General features: G+C 37.3%; 1 protein-coding gene across 1 annotated transcript in view; it reads left to right on the top strand.

Moving 5' to 3' along the window:
- LOC111593204 (prickle planar cell polarity protein 3) overlaps window positions 1–16873 on the top strand; it is a 28414-nt gene extending 11541 nt beyond the window's left edge. The window contains 6 exon segments of the mRNA XM_023305846.2: window positions 5354–5554; window positions 6711–6885; window positions 16211–16380; window positions 16453–16639; window positions 16715–16827; window positions 16829–16873. Of these exon segments, the coding sequence (XP_023161614.2) occupies window positions 5354–5554; window positions 6711–6885; window positions 16211–16380; window positions 16453–16639; window positions 16715–16827; window positions 16829–16873 (891 nt within the window).
- The last annotated feature ends 360 nt before the right edge of the window (window positions 16874–17233 follow it).

Genomic DNA, 17233 nt, shown 5'->3' with positions numbered 1-17233 from the left:
ATATATACTATATATAATATATATACTATATAAAGCCTGTGCATTTATACTGCTTTAGTTTAGATAAGGGACTCGAACTTTTTGTTGCTAAAGTCTATTAGCTGTTTGATCGAGTGACGCACATAAATTGTTTGTATGTTTATTTTAGCTAAAAACTACTTTATTTTTAGAGTAAAGCCTAAGTTCAGATAAATCTCTTTTCATCTCTCACTTGTACATAGAAATCCAATTCTCATCTTTTCACTTTGAATATACTTATGTCTTTATACTTAGCTTTTAAGTTTGGGCTTGGCATTTCAGCTGCGATTCTCTTCAGTGAGTCGTTTGATTATCTTCTACTATTAGATATAAGAAATATTTCAGTTGTGTTGCAAGTTCAGCAGGCATAGCTACAGCTTACCAATGAACATTGGCCAATGATTAGGGTTGCCCTGAGGTGTTGCTTGCTAGAGCAATTCACTCCGGCGATCTATCTATATTTATATATAAAAAATTGATGTATTTTAATTTAGTTTAGAGTATTTCGATCTTTGATCGAATATATATATAATTATATATAATTTATATATATCTGTATATTTATAGCTCTAGTTATATTGACCCTCTCACATCTCTAATTCTTTGAGAATTCCTTACAGTAGTAAATGCTTTCATATTCCTCTATATCTACTCTGCTTTTAGTCATATTTCTTATATTATGAATACTTGTTTAAGTATTTTATATTCATATATACTTATCTATCACTTTACAATGCGCCTAAAAGCATGCAACAACTAGATAAAATAGCTAATATATTATTTTTATTATTTTTAATAGCAAAGATAAATTCGCAAATGATTCAAAGGCAAGGCAAAGACGTTGCTTTCTTGCAAATAATAATATTAATCTTTTGAGAGCGATTCCTTTCAGCTTTGTCGCTGATATAACGCTGTCAACTATCTTATGTCATATCCTCTGTCAAATTAGGCGCTGCGAAGTCATATTTTTCGGTGACAATTCAAAAGCGATCTGCGCCAGTCGAGCAGGTTAAATGTGTCTGCAAATTTACGCGCTAAAATATTTATGACAACAAAACACAGAATCCGTGTCACTCGCATGATTTGTTTACGCAGCTCACTTGGCTGCCACAATTTTTGCTCTGTTTGGGGGGTCTCTGCTCTTCAAACTGTTTGCTGTTTGTTCCTTTGTTTTTTTGTTTTTGTTTCTCGTACAGGGCCTTCGGCATTGCGTAATCTGGATGTACGTAGCACAAATAATATATAGATATATATCTATATCTATGTCGGCGTACATATGGTTCTTGTTGCACTAAGAAAACATGCGAAATACGTTTGCCAAAAAGTCTTATTCAATAGTTTCGTCTTTGACATGAATTCATTTTTCTTGGCGTACTTAAAAATATTTTTCTCTACTCATTTAATATTTTTTGAAAAATAACCACAACTGCAGAAGCCAAAGGGGTAGATTGGGCTCTGCAAAAGACTTTGATTAGTGTAAGAAATCTGTTAGTCTTTAGGGTATTTAGTCGTCTGCTAATTGCTTATTCAGCTGTGGAGCTTAAACAAATTGAATTTCTTGTCTAAAAGGAAACACCTTTGTTGCCAGCATTTCCAATTTTTCATGAATACGTATATATATATATATATCTGTGCCCCTTAGTTGATTTTTATTGATGTGTATTGCGGTTCCAAAGCAAAAGCAAAAAATAATAATATAATTAATGATGTTTTGTGCCGCGTGCAAGAGATGACCGAATGCCATTTTAATGGCCGATCTAATTATAGATCGGCCATTTCGAATGGATTATCCCAATTTGCATTTATTTATAAACAAACTTCAACTTGAACTTTTGGCCCATGCAGAATCAGAGATTCGCGGCAAAAAGTTCAAGTTTTCCATAATCTTTTGCTCTGTTTGCTGCTCATAAATTTGAAACTTTTATGAAAATAAATGAAAAGCTGGAAAATTTATGAATTTATGACCCAATTAACGCTTCGAGTGTTGAACGTGAAACACGCCAAGTTTTTATCAAAGATTCGCGAATTGCATTTATTTATAGACAAGAGGAAGAAGCAGAAGCAGAAGCAGTAGCAGAAGAGCGCAGAAAATATAAATTGTAAAATAAAAAATAAAATAAATTAAAATAAAATCGAGCGAAGATTGCATTTCACTTTGCTCCATTGCTCTTGTCTGCTGCCGCCGCTGCATTAATAGCTGCAATTATTCATATATATATATATAAATATATATATATATATAAGACATATATTTATATATATACACTCATATGCTGCGTCTACATGGACTCAATTATAAATTCGTTATATGCATCAAGTATGCCATAAAAACTTATACTAAATATATTTTTATATATTTTTTTGTCTATAATAAAACTAACTTTTACTAGTTTGGTTAAATGTAAAAATAACATAATAAAATTTAGTTTTAACGCGTGATTAGCTCATATTTTCACCTAACATAAACATGACTAATTTATCACGTTTATGTTGGGATTACTTCAAGCGGCAGTGCTACAGCTCAAAAGCTGTTTATAATTTGCTTGGAAACTGCACTAAAATCAAATTCTATCTATACTTACAATTTCTAATGTATGCTGATGTTTAAGATAACAGAAAATCATTTGATTTACATTTCCATTACATTCAGTAAAAAGCAAAAACACAAGCTTGATCCGTTTATAAGTTCTAAAATTTAGCCACATTTATTTGTTTATATTATATATTGCGTTGAGTTCATAGCTTCATATTCAGCATGATTTAACATGAATTACTATATACTATAAAATAATATATATACAATATATAAAATAATATATATACAATATATATTCTTCATCTTGCTCTTCCAAAGATTTTTATTTTTGTATCGAAAAAGCCCTGCAAGAGGTATTCTGTTTCTCAGCTTTAGAAACTATGTATATGCTTTCTAATTATTGCCAATTTCTAATTAAATTATGGCCACAAACATTTAATTAAATCATTCAACTTGACTATGTGGGCTTTGAACCTCGGACTGCCTGCTAGATGTGCCTACGTTAGAGACGTGGCTAAACGCGCGATGTTTTTTGTTCTCTCTACAGTTCAATGCGATTTCAACGTAATAATTGTGATGTAAATGTAAATGTTGCCATTGTTGTTGCTGTTGCTGTTAGCCTTGTCTGACTTGTCTGCAAATTGGCTGCTTTTAAAATGTCATCGCTACATTGAAGCAAACGAAAAAATATATCTAATAGAGATTTCGACTTGATGGGCAAAGCTATTTACCTTGGCCACTTGCCCTTTGCTTGTCACCGACAGAAACGTTGCGAACAACTAAATATTAAGCGAAATACATATCCAACATGAATTCAAGGAGGGAAATTCGAATTCGTTTTTCCAGTTGGAAATTCTTTTTGCTGCAGCTGTTTGCAATTTTGCATTACAATTTCCAATGGCATTTTAATATGCGCGCTGTCTGTGCCAAAATGCTGTAACAAATACGGGAAGGGAAAAGGGGAGGGGGCGGTATCAAACTGATATTAATCATATAGTATACGGCCCACGCGATATTTACTGATCAATTAAAAAATCTATATGGCTGGATGTTGCATGTGTGGAGGCAAAAGCTGCTGCAGACAGAGTCAGACTGATTCAAAGAATTTATGCTTCAAAAGTGTGGGAGAGTGAGAGAGGGAGAGACAGAGAGAAAGAGAGTGCGTGTAGGTGTGTTGCCGTGCGTGTGTGTGTGTGACTTGTGTGTCGTGTGCACAAGCGCCAACAACAAAGGAAAACTGAATTTTCCGAAAATGCTAAAAACGAATCTTTCTCTTTTCTTGCGCGCGTGTGTGTAAAATGACGTCTATAGCAGCTGCTGCAGGTGTGTGCCACACACACCTACCTACACCTGGCTAACATTTATTGATATATTTATAGATGCGTGTTTGATTTATAACAAACAAAATTGCAAACTGGACTTGATTCCATAAAGCTGCTAATGATCAAATATTGTCTAAGGCAACAAGCAAAAGAGCATAGCTGTTCGCGCTCTCTCTCTCGCTTGCTTACTCTACCTCTGCCGCTCTCTCCCTCTCTGCTGTGCTTGCCTCTCTCTCTTACGCTCAGCGGGCAGCTGCTGCGCTCTGCGGCACTCCCCGAGATTTTATTTATACACTTGCCTCTGGGGGCGAAACTAGATACACGCGAGACTTTTCCTTCTTATTAGACTGTTTCGGTTTCTGTTTTAGTTTTTTTGAAAAGATTTCGAATATTTTGTGAAAGAAACGCGTCAGTTGGCATCACGACTCGGCAAAGTTCAAAACGTTTCGCGAACACTTTTCGGCTAGCATCAAGTTTTAGTCTTTTTTTCTGCATTTGTATAGGGAAAGTTCAGTCGGTCATTAGAGTGCAAATTGGGTTTTTATTGGGGAATTTTCGAGTTAAGATTGGCAGATTTTTGAATTTTGAGTTTTGAGTGCGGCACAAAATGGCGGATGTGGAAATTATGCAAACGATGACGGAAGTCAAGAAAACGAAGAAGGTCAAGAAGTCGTCAAAACGTCGCGAATCCGAAGTGCAAATCAGCGAGGTGGATGCCACCAACGAGGAAAGGGGGTAGGTGGAACGTGTTACGTGTGGTTCAGTACAGAAAGCAGATGAAAATTTCTAAACCAAAAAAAAGAGTATAGAGAAAACTGCCAAATATCCAGCAGTATATTTGGTATTTTTCGATATTTTTCTGGTATTTTTCTGGTATTTTGGATGGGTGTTTCTTTTATTGTCTCGTCTTTGTTTCGTATACCCGTATATCATTCGATCTATTCGAAATTCGTTCAAAAATATATATATATTTCTCATGCACATTCGCTCACAAATATATATACCAAATATATATATCTGAAACGATCACAAATAAAACTATCCAAAGTACTCGCATAATATTAATCGAACGACACGTTTACTACCTTCTTTCCTCGGCAAAACTGTTTACTAAAAGGTACCCAACATAAAGCTGTCGTTGTCTATAAATGTCTATAAATGTCTACACACACCAAAAACCAACAAGAAAACAACAACAACAACAACATACACTGAACAACACACCAAGAAAACAAAACAAATAAACTGAGAAACTGAATAACAAGTGAATACATACATTATATCGAGTATGGCCACATATACATACTATAGCTACCCAGTGAATATACATGATATATACAACAAGCACATTTTACACTGACCCACACGCAATTTGAATACTCCTATATGGACTCTATCCGTTAATACTTATTCTATATGTTTAACTTTGATCGAGATCTTTTTGGTTTGGCTACATCGTCGTGTGTCCTTTTTGCAGTTAATTTTCAGTGGCGAATACACAAAGGCCATGGACAAGGACTGGCACTCGGGTCACTTCTGCTGCTGGCAGTGCGATGAGAGCCTAACTGGACAGCGTTACGTCATCCGGGACGATCATCCCTATTGCATCAAGTGCTACGAGAACGTCTTCGCCAACACGTGCGAGGAGTGCAACAAGATAATTGGCATCGATTCGAAGGTGAGCTTAGCAGCTGGAACTATATTAAATAAGAGATGGAAATTTAACGGAAAATATATCATATAAAAGCTTAAAAATTTAATCATAAAATTAAACAATTAAGAGAATGAATAATAATAATAATAATAATAATTATAATAATAATAATAATAATAATAATAATAATAATAATAATAATAATAATAATAATAATAATAATAATTATCATAAAACAGATCAAAGAAAAATATTGAAAAAAATAATGGATTAAAAAACAGATGCAAAAATAGGTCGAAGCGTTGCTCAAATAATAGATTGAATATTATTTTGAAAAATAGATTCAGTAATAGATGAAATAATTAATCGAAAATACATGCAAAATAGATCGAATAATAGATCATAAAATAATATAGATATAAAAAAAATAGATCATAAATATTAGACTAAAAAATTGATTGCAACATACATGAACAAATAAATATATGAATTAATAGTGTCTAGAATTCCAGAAAACAAAGATAAAGCTTGATAAAGAAATTATAGAAAATGCAAATTAAAACCAAATGAAATTTCCTTTCAATAAATAGATTCTGAAATGGATTTCATTTAAATTAGTTAATACTCATATTGAGATCATCTTTTATATTTACATGCAAATTAGAAACAGAAATAGAATAGATCATCTCAAGTGCAAAGCATTATTTTTTAATATTTCAAAAAAATGTTGAAACCAGATCAACTCATTGTAGAACAAATGGATCTTCCAGAAATTAATTTTAAAATTTATTTAGATATTTGTTTTAGATTTATGTAACATCTATAAAACATATAATTTTGATAGTTATTCAATTGTTGATAGATAGATATACATAGAGAACATTAGTAGGAATCAAATAATAACAAGTTAGTTCAGAGACAGGCACTGCAGAGTATCTAAAATTAGACATATTATTTTGACTAAAATTAAAGATAATTTATTAACAGCTTCAAATATTAAGCTCTGAGTAAATTACAAAGTTAATGTTTTATATATTATAGGTTTCCCATTTTATAGGTTTTCTATTTTGCTAAGATAGCAAAAGACTTTATTTTGAATGTAGTTAAAATGATCTTCATTTTATTTTTATTTCTAAATTCTTCATTAAATCTAAGCTTCTTTCCTTTCATTTCACCATAGGATTTATCGTACAAAGACAAGCACTGGCACGAGGCCTGTTTCCTCTGCTTCAAATGCAATTTGAATCTGGTCGACAAGCAGTTTGGAGCGAAGGCCGATAAGATCTATTGTGGCAACTGCTACGATGCGCAGTTCGCGTCCCGTTGCGACGGCTGCGGCGAGGTATTCCGTGCAGGTGAGTTCAACAACTACAACAGCTGTGCCACCAATTGTGGCATACTTTGTGGCGGCCACTGTAAATAGTATCCATATATTTATATATATAGAGATATATAGCCTAAGTTGAAAATAATGAGCGGCTGCAACCCGTTTTGGTGGGAGACTCGGGAGAGAAATGACATTTTTGTGTGCCAAATTAATTGCATTTGCAGGGCAATTTGTTGCCAACGGGTGACATATTCCATAAATCGCCAATGCGCGCGGCCATTTGAACGTATATAACAGACGCGCATATTGCATGCCCTGCAGTGGAGTTGCTGTGTGGGGTATGCTGTGCTAGCAACAGCAGTTGAATGCTGTAAGCAGCTGAGCTAAGAGAGAGCTTTAGAAAAGCTTTCGTATTGTAAAAGCTCATTTAAGCCTTGAGCGACCATTGAGAGACTCTTGTGCTCATCTGCAAAGCTTAGAATACTTAATAGATAATAAATATGGGAAGAGTGCTGAAAGCTTTTTGAAGTCTATATGAAATATGACTATGATAATGTTAAGAGACATGGAAATATCTGAGTGGAAGTTAGAAATTTATGAATAACGAATCGTATCTCATGAAATTAAAACTTGAGCAGCCTTAAGAAACGTGTAAATATTAATCAGAGCAAAGATAGGAGTCACTTAATGCTCAGTGAAAGCTTTGTAAAGCTCTTTAAATGCTCCCTTAAGTCTACTGTTATGTCATCATAAAGCTCATTTATTATTCTCTCATTTATCATTCTCTACAAGACTATTGTTAAGTTCATATAAGGCTTGCCAAAGCTGCTGAAGGTCAGGCTTACCTTAGCTCTCAAGCTCTGAGTTACTAATGCTCATGACAGGGTATAGCTAGCTAACGATAATACGATACTCAACTAAAACTTCAGTGCTGGAAGTAATTTATGTCTGTTAATATTTGATGAAAGCGCGTCTCGAATAGTAATTGACTTATGTTAATATTTGTGCTGCCTACAGGGTATATTTGTAGTCGTGTTATCTTCACTTGAACGCTCCACTAATGAACCTGCTACAGTTGAGTGCGTGCAGCGTTCGCTGCCAGCGGCCCCGTTGTCGTAAATGTCCGATATCTGTTTTCATTATACGTTGACTTAACTGCAATTTGTGTCCAAGTTTTCGTGCGCGAGATGCTCGAGACATAAGTCGAGTCGAGGCGACTTGAGTCGACTGCAAGTTCATTGCCAGCTGCCCACGCTCCACGACGGAGCTCCACAATCCAAAAGCAGCTGTGCGGCAGGCCCTGAACCCGAACTCGCACAGGTGCATGACATTGTTTTCATTATTATTTGGCAGGCGGAGGGAGAAGGCTAACAGAAAGGTGTTAAATGTGACAAGCGCTCCAGTTGTTTGTGCCCCACTCAAAGTCAAAACAAATACGTTTCAGCTAAGAAAAGGTCTTATTCATATATAACATGTATGGCTGCTGATAAACCTCAATCGAGAAGCAACTGGGAACGTTTCTCATATCAATCAGGTGCTAAGCCAATTGAAGCTGTTACCAAAAATGGCATTTCACTTGAAAGTACATTGTTGACATTGCCAATTACGAGAGCTGGCTGATAAATATCTAGTGAGATCAATGTCAGCAAAGCGGCCCACACGCTCGACTGCCGCTGCCACTGTCAATTGCAATGACATTTAAATACCTCTAGCTGTATACAAATATTTACATCTTTATTCATTTGATTCTCTGCCTTCTGTTTGCCAAAGGTGTCGCGTTTGCTTTGCCTATTCAGGCATTAACTAATTGTCTAATCAAATATATATTAGATATTTGCTCATTTGCCAATTTTAGTTGTGGACATAGCATAACATTAACCCTTTCTTATGCACTGCTACCTGTTGGAAAGGGGTATATTTGCTTTGTTGAAATTAACTGAAGCAAGCAAGAGTGGCAGATGTCTATAGGGAAATTATATACTTTTGATATGGATCAACAAACGTATGGATCTAGACTTTGATGTTTGTATCTCCATCTATTGGTTTGCCCTCTTCTCTCTCTGTCTGCCCGTCGCTTTGTCCGTAAAATTGATCATCTTGGTAATTATAGTTGCTTAGAATACATTGTTCTTCCCTTTTTCCTTCTTCTAGTACTTTTTATAGCTAGTTATTCCATTAATCTGTAGTTCCTCTAGGAAATTTTTGATATTCTTACTATTTTAATGAACTCCGCTATTTGACCATTTCCTATAGAATTAGTCATCAAATACATTATTCATTATTCATTGTTCAGGGTATCTCCGAGTCGTGCACTCCCCACCAGTGCACTCTCAGTTGATAATTGTCAAGTCTGTCTGTCACAAATTGTTTAGATTGCAACGCCCACTCAACATATTCGTATGGTATTGATCGAACAAGACTTTATTGATGTATATATGCATATATATATACATCTGATAAATATATATAAATAATCACCATCGGCCATGTCATCTATGTTAATTCGTGGCAAATTGTGTAGCATATGTTTAATGCGTTGTGTCTGACTCATCAGATATTTGTGTTTATATTTTCTTATAGAATTCATATTTAAATTTTCATCTGTTTTTTTTTGGTAATGAAACTTGTTTTTATTATTATTTTTTTCTGTATGCTTTTGTTGTTGTCTGCGCATGATTTGTGGCTTTTAAATAGCTTTTGCCTCAGCGTGTTGAGGAATTATTATTGAAGATCGTTGATAAGCGTGTGGAATTAAATTAATGTGTTTTATATAGCTATTGTATTTTATTCGAAAATAAAAAAATATAATAAAAACTGTGGCTAGAAGTACTTAGCGCAACTGACAGAAATTTGCTAAATTAAGCCAATTGTGGATTATAAAATATAATGAAAACTTGTTGAGCAGACTTGATTTTAGCAAGCAGAAATCTTTTAAACTAAATATGATATAAGACTTGGGTCTTTCCGTGTCAAGTGTAATTACCTAGTGTCAACTGATTGACTGACAAAGGCACTGTTTATATATACACTTGAGCTGTATATCACATAAGATAATTTGTATATCTAGTCTGCCAGCCTGGGCTGCCTTGCTTTTCTAACTAGTCACTTGAAAAGAGTACAGGGCATAACATATAGCAACATATCGACTCACGAGCAGTATTTACCTAGTAAACTCCACACATCTGCTCTCAGCCTAAACCATTTGAGAATTACAATCATTAGAGTTGACTTTGAGTGACTTTTCTACAGTGATGTCAGCTCTTTCCTCACCTCGCTCTCTCTTCGCTCTTGCAGCCGCACTTGAAGCAGCACTCCAGCTGCTGCCTCTGCTGCACTTGCAGTCATTTACCGTTTGATTGCCTAATTGCTTAATTGATTGGCAGATAAGAAGAATGTGTGTAGTAGAGTCAATTTAACTGCAGCTAAATTGATTTCTATGTAGTAGATCGCATGCTGGTAGCTGATCAGAAACCCACGCATATTGCCACAACATTTCCGTCCAAGCAAAGCAATTAATCAGAGGGGGAAAAACAAACATGAGAAACAAATAATAAATGTCAGCCGTATAAGGAGAAAGGCCTTTAGGGCTCTGTGTGGCTGTCTAACTATAAATGGGAGCATGTTATGCACGCAATTTCCCACTTGGGCGGCATTTGAGAGTGGCAAAGCAGTTGACAATTTCCATATCGCATTACCTGACTGATGCCAGCTTCCCACATGCAGACAACATTGGCTGGCTTCCTCGATCGTGTGGCTAACCTCGATCGCAGAGGCGTGGCGGCATTGTCAGGGGCATTGGCAAGGCACTTGACGAGCATCTGCATAACATTTAAGCTGGTCAGTCGAGACGAGTCGCGTCGAGTGGAGTCGAATCGAGTCGAGTCAGTCAATCAGACTGTCAATCTGCTGCAACCAGTTTCCGCCTGTCAAAATAATTCATAAGTGAGCCTAAATGGCACGTTGCAGTCAGCTGCAGCCTTGTTTTCGTTCGATCTGAATGCAACTCGAACCTAAGCCGAACGCAACTCGAACAGACGCAAACTCACCACAACTCAACGCGAACTCACCACGGCTGGCTGTTTGTTTACGTTGTGGGTTTTTGTTTATGGCGCTCGTGCTCAGTCTCAAAACGGCTTTCAGAACGCCTTGGCCAGTGCCGCGGACGTAACCGAGTGTAAATTGTATTTGAATTGAGGCAACGTGTTGCATGTCCACTATCAATCGACATAAGCAGAGCGGCTATTAAAATTATTTACAACGTGAATTGCAACAACAGAACATCAAACAAAACTAGAAAAAAAGTATTTTTGCACCTTCCTTAATTGTTTAAGGAAATGTTCTTGTAAACATTTCGACTGCAGCTGCCAGCAGAGTCGTAAACTTGCAACTGATATTGAACACGCCGTGGCACGCTGCGTATGCGCAATATTTCCACAACCCACACGCACAGTTGAGACGAGGTTTGACAGGCATTGCATAATATTGTAATATCGCTAGGTGTCGCCAGTCAATTTTCAATATGAAATAAATATGAAACCAGCCAGACTTAGCGGGAATCCAATTGGATTCCACTTAGAAATTGCATACCAAAACCGGAAACGAATTTGAGCTGCTTTTTGGGCTGCATTTAAAAATGCGGCGATAGCATCGACGTGTGCCACATTTAAAGAGCTAAATGGAAAACATGAAAAGCAGCAACACACACACCAGTGCACACACACAGACAGGCACAACAGCAACGGCAACAATCAGCATGAATATGCACGCAAAGAGTCAGGTCGAAGCCCACTTGAGCTGGCATTTCTTTTTTATTTATTGTTGGCACTGCAATTGAATGCCAATTGAAATGAAATCGAAATCAAAATCAAAATCAAAATGAAATCGCATTGAAATTATGAACGAAGCCTGAACTTAATTAATTGAAGAGCAGCCAGCTTGTAGTTGCTGTAAATAAAAGCATTTCAAGCTAGGTAGCTGACCCAATAAGACGTTCGCTCTCAGAGCCCTTGATCAAGTGTTTACATCATTCAAACCGATATGTATATATATATATATATATATATGCATGGCATACGTAAGAGGTGCTTAAGCAAATGAATTGAATGTCATTTGTCTGTTGGGCTTATCAGAGAAGCCGCCGCAACAACAACAATAAATTTCAATTTCGATTTCAATTTAAATTTCTCTTTTTAGCTTTTTGGCTGACAAAAACTAATAAATCTCGTAGTTTTTTCCCTCTTTTGCCCTGCAGCCGTTGACATCTGTGCAGGCGGGTCAAATGGCCAAACAAAGAGACATCTTTGACAGTCTCAAGCGAGATCAGATCGTGATATTGTCATGTTTAGCCGGCTTAAAGACGTTGCCAAAGGTCAGCGGGAAGTGTTTGCTTTATGGCATAAAGCTCAGGTCTAGCCTAGCTCGAATTGAGCTACTTGGCTTCGATTGAGTTTTATTTGCCGTTTGGTATTGATGTTTAGGGAGAGTTGCCAGACTGTTAATGGAAAATCAACTGATCACTTGATTACTACTCAGCTCTGCTTGCGTTACTTAAATTTAAATTCATTTAAAGATCAATGCATTTTCTTATTACTTTTTAATTTACTATATTTGACGAGAGTTGCCAGACTCTTACTGAGTTGTTCGTCTGGCAACATTGCATCTGGCTTACCTCTTCTTAGCCTAATTTTAGTTTGAGCTGCCATTTAATGAATATCAATTTAAATTTCCTCATCATTTAGACTTGAGTAAATTGAATTTGTGTCAGAGTTGCCAGATTGCTATGTGAAATTTATAGGAATTGCTGTACATATGACTTACTGTTTCTCAATTTTAAGTCAAGCAGTAAAGCTATCTCTTATGAAGGTCCTTTTTGCACATCTGTCATCTTTTGAAGCTGAGTAGAGTTGCCAGACTTCTAATTCAGAGCTGGCCACTCTAGTTAAGAATGAGCTTTTGATTCGTTAAAGCCATTAGGTAACAATATTATTATGCTCAATCTATTTCTTATAATTTTTCCTCTAAGCTGGCTAATTCTGTTCAAATAGAGTTGCCAGACTTGAGTTAAAACGCTTTATTTCTCACTTGAAATATAGATTTTTTGATGAATTGACACTTAGTCATAAAACACTTAAGCTGATACTTATTGCTCTACCATTTCGCCACTTTTATTCTAACAGCGTTGCCAGACGTCAGTTTAAGAACTTGAAATTTGCAGTTTCTTTATAGTTTTCAATTAGCCAATGACAGTTAGTAGTAAATTACTTATGTTTGTCATTTTGAATGGCTGCTCTCTCGCTTGACTGCGAATTAGCCAAGAATAATTGAGCAGAGTTGCCAGATCAGCTCATGGCAGTGGCTTGTTCTTTGACACTTATTGCTATAAAGCATTGATTGAGTGTTAACTGCAAGCAAATTGCGAATAAAATCGGAGTAAACGTAATTTGAATGCTCGACCGCCCGCAATGTCAGCTGCACGGCAAAAGCAGAAAAAACCAAATTTTAGCTGAGCTCTGTGAAAAAGTTGTTGCTTATAAATGCAGAACGCGTTTGCGTGCGACACTTTCCATTTCGGTTTGGCCACGTAATCGCCAAGCGTCGTCTCAAGCCGGCAATCAATCAATCAGTCAATCGTTCGCAGCAGCAGCAGCAGCTCCGTCTGTCTAGGCTAAAGCTGAAGCATTTCAATGTCGCCTCCTCCGATCCGCACTTGACCTCAGCGCGGCTATTGGCGGCGTCTCTACATGTTTCAGTGTTGTTGTGGGCGTTCTGTGGCAAGTCGTGGGCGAAATCTTTGGCGACTCGACTTCAATTAGTTATAATTATTTGTGTGTTTGCTGAGGAAACCCAACGAATGCTCGCGCTGTGGTTTAGTAATCCAAGCAATGCCACCTAAATTATTAGCCAGATCTTAATTACCTGCCCATATATATATATATATATATATATATATATATATATATATATATATATATATATATATATATAGATGGATCTATATACTTATATATATTCACTGAGTGGATTTCCTGTAGGCCAAAAACTTCTCTATTTTTTGTCAATTTCCTGCCTCAAGCAATTTATTTGTTATTGTTTTTTGTTTTTACTTTTGTAAAAAGTTAATTATTTAATGATTTATGAAAGGCAGCGTCGTCGTTGCTGCTGCCCGGTTTGTTATTTATAAACATTCTCTAAGTTTTAATGAAACTTGTTGCTCGGTCAGGCAAATTTTTGAATGTGATGTCATTGCCTTGAAGCTGGAGACTCGACGTCGCCAAATTTGCGCGCTGACAGCCGTTGGCTGAAATTTATAGAGTATTGTTAGGGTATCTGTTTAAGCGGCGATCAGCTGACCCAGTTAACGAGCAGTTGATGGCATCTCTCAGCTGGCTTAGACTCGTTGACTCTGTGTTTAAGCCAAGTCGTGACTTATTAGGCCAGTTGCAAGTTTCTGACTCTGGTTGGCTCTGCATTTAAGTAGCTCACTCACACTCGCACTTACGCTCAGTTGGTATAGCTGTCAATCATGACTGACGTTGATGTATTGAGCTCGCGCATGAAGTCGCGTTTGCATTTGCAAACCAAAACAATTGGCGCCGATCGCATTAAGAAGGCCAAGGACAACAACGAGGACATTGCCGTCTTGAGCATGTTCCTGCCCAATGCCAGCGCCGTCGAGGAGAACCGCAGCTTCTACTGCTCCCTGGGTGACTACTGCCGCCTGGGCGATCCCCGTGCCACCAAAGCAGGTAATGATGGACCCAAATGGGCAGCGCCAGCTGCTCATAAACTAACTATGTTAATTAAATCCCCGCGATACATCATAATTTATCAATATTACTGGCCATTAACTAGCCCGAGTGCTGGCCAAATTGGTAAAAGTCACAAAACAGACAGCGAATAGATTCGACGCCCCCATGGATTAGCTGGAGGTGTTGTGGCCCAGCTCTCTATAACGTCATCGCAGCTTTCGAGCTGCGATCTGCGGTCCGCTTGAGTCTGCGATGAGTAAGTGGCAGCCAAAAAAATACACTGAAAGAAAGCGGCTGTCATACAAATGATGCGATTAGACGGGCGTTGATCGCGTTTTATGAATTATTCTAATTGGAAAATTGCTAAATTTGTCTCACATGATGTTGAATGGGTTAATGATAATCTGCTACAATTATGTTTAAATAACCAATTGACTTTTGGGTGTTTAAGTAAGGTTTATGTTTTTTATATATATATTTAGATGGTCTTTTTAGGAAATATATTTTTTTTCGATTCGAACATTTCTCTCAACGCAGTGTTCCAATTAGTAGACTATTGATCAATCTAAACCGAATTCCAACTTAATTTAGCGGAAGAGCAAAAGCATTTAGAAATGTTAACTAAATTCCCATTTAAGGGAAACCCGTGTAACATAGCATAACATCGCTGATGCGCAGCTAATGCAATTCAATTAATTAGGGAAATGTTAAAAAAAATTCCCTTAATTTTTTATGTAAGCTTTATGTAAGCTGTTAGGTCATTATGTTAAGGAGCTGCTCATTAAATTTCCTATTAAAGGAAATTCTATATTTTAACAGATAAGTTATTAATTTAAGGGAAATTCGAAGGCGAATTTCTTGCCAAGAAAATTCCATACGTAAGCTCGAATAACTACCAAGCTAACTTTCTTTACTTTATCACATATGATGTCTTCAGACACTTAACTTTTATGTCATAAATTTGTCATGCAATTTGGCCAACTTTTGTGCTGCCATAATTTGCCAACATATGAAATGGCTTTTCTCCATATAGCCCAAAATTAAAGCAGAACAATAGAATTGCTGCCCTGACATTATTCGAGTCAATTAGGCTGCGCTGTCGCAGTCAGTGAACCCAGATTTTGGTAAAACTTTTCGGCTCAGTCTTTATATTTGGCAACAAATTTCGAGCACGCAATAAATAAACGAAACAGATTTTTATGCACACCATCAGGGCTGAAAGCCACTATATAAAGACTAGATATATATTTATATGTCTCGTGAGGTTCATATTTCGCTCTTGTCTCTTGAAACTCGCAAAATTTGAATAATTTTTGCATTAATTGTTATGAAAAAGTGAGGGGGTTAGGGCAGGGGTAGGGGTAGGTTGTAGGGGTAGGGGCTTAGGGGTTGCCTCTTCGACAGTTGCATGTCAGCTGCTCATAACGCTAGTTCCCATTTATATATTTATTATTTTCTACAGTTATTATTGAAACCAAATTCTGATTGGGTTTTCTGGTTTGATGGCTTCGGCCTGAATGTGTCTGGTTGGAATTTGGGTCTATTTACCGATAAGCCGAAAAGTTCAAGGTTGCAATGAGTGAAAATTGATTTGGTCTGTTGCAGGCACCAAGAAAATGGAATACAAAACCCGGCAGTGGCACGAGAACTGCTTCTGCTGCTGCGTCTGCAAGATGGCCATTGGCACGAAGTCGTTCATACCGCGTGAGCAGGAGATCTACTGCGCCGGCTGCTACGAGGAGAAGTTTGCCACGCGCTGCATCAAGTGCAACAATGTGAGCCAGCGACGAGTGCACTGAGCCTAGTTGAACAGCTACTAATTGATCTTCTCTTGATTGGCTTGATAGGTCATCACCTCTGGGGGCGTGACCTATAAGAATGAACCGTGGCATCGCGAGTGCTTCACGTGCACCCACTGCAACATCACGTTGGCCGGGCAGCGGTTCACTAGCCGCGACGAGAAGCCCTACTGTGCCGAGTGCTTTGGCGAGCTGTTCGCTAAACGTTGCACCTCGTGTGTGAAGCCCATTACAGGTGAGTCGAAGAAACTGAGCAGCTCTATAGACTAGTTGGCTAACTCTCCCTCTCTCTCTCTCTCTTTTTGCACAGGCATTGGCGGCACTCGCTTCATTTCGTTCGAGGATCGGCACTGGCATCACGATTGCTTTGTCTGTGCCAGCTGCAAGGCCAGCTTGGTGGGACGCGGCTTCATCACCGACGGCCCCCGACATCCTGTGCCCCGACTGTGCCAAGCAGAAGCTGATGTAAAGCGCGAACGCCCCCCCGCCCCTCCCACTCCAATCAAATCAAATCAAAATGGATCAAAAACTGGGGCCAAGTGCCAGCGATAATTAGCCATAAAAAATCGAGAAAAAAATGGATCAAAAATCAGAATATGTATTAAACGATATATATATCTATATATATATATATATATGCAAACAAAATAATGCCTTACACATATATTAGATATCGAGAATTAGCTAAAACAAAAAAACAAACAGCAAAGGAAATCCTAAAACAAAGCAAAACTTTTATGTAAAATTTGAGAAACGCTCGAAACGTTATGGAGCGATAGCAGCAACACTTGATATTTGATATTATTTTTGTGCTTTATTTGTCGAATTG

This window comes from Drosophila hydei, unplaced genomic scaffold (assembly GCF_003285905.1).
Source record: "Drosophila hydei strain 15085-1641.00,03,60 unplaced genomic scaffold, DhydRS2 tig00000181-arrow-arrow-pilon, whole genome shotgun sequence".
NCBI classification, from domain to species: Eukaryota; Metazoa; Arthropoda; class Insecta; order Diptera; family Drosophilidae; genus Drosophila; species Drosophila hydei.
The sequence above is the reverse complement of the archived record's forward strand: the minus strand, read 5'-3'. Positions and strand labels throughout refer to the sequence as shown.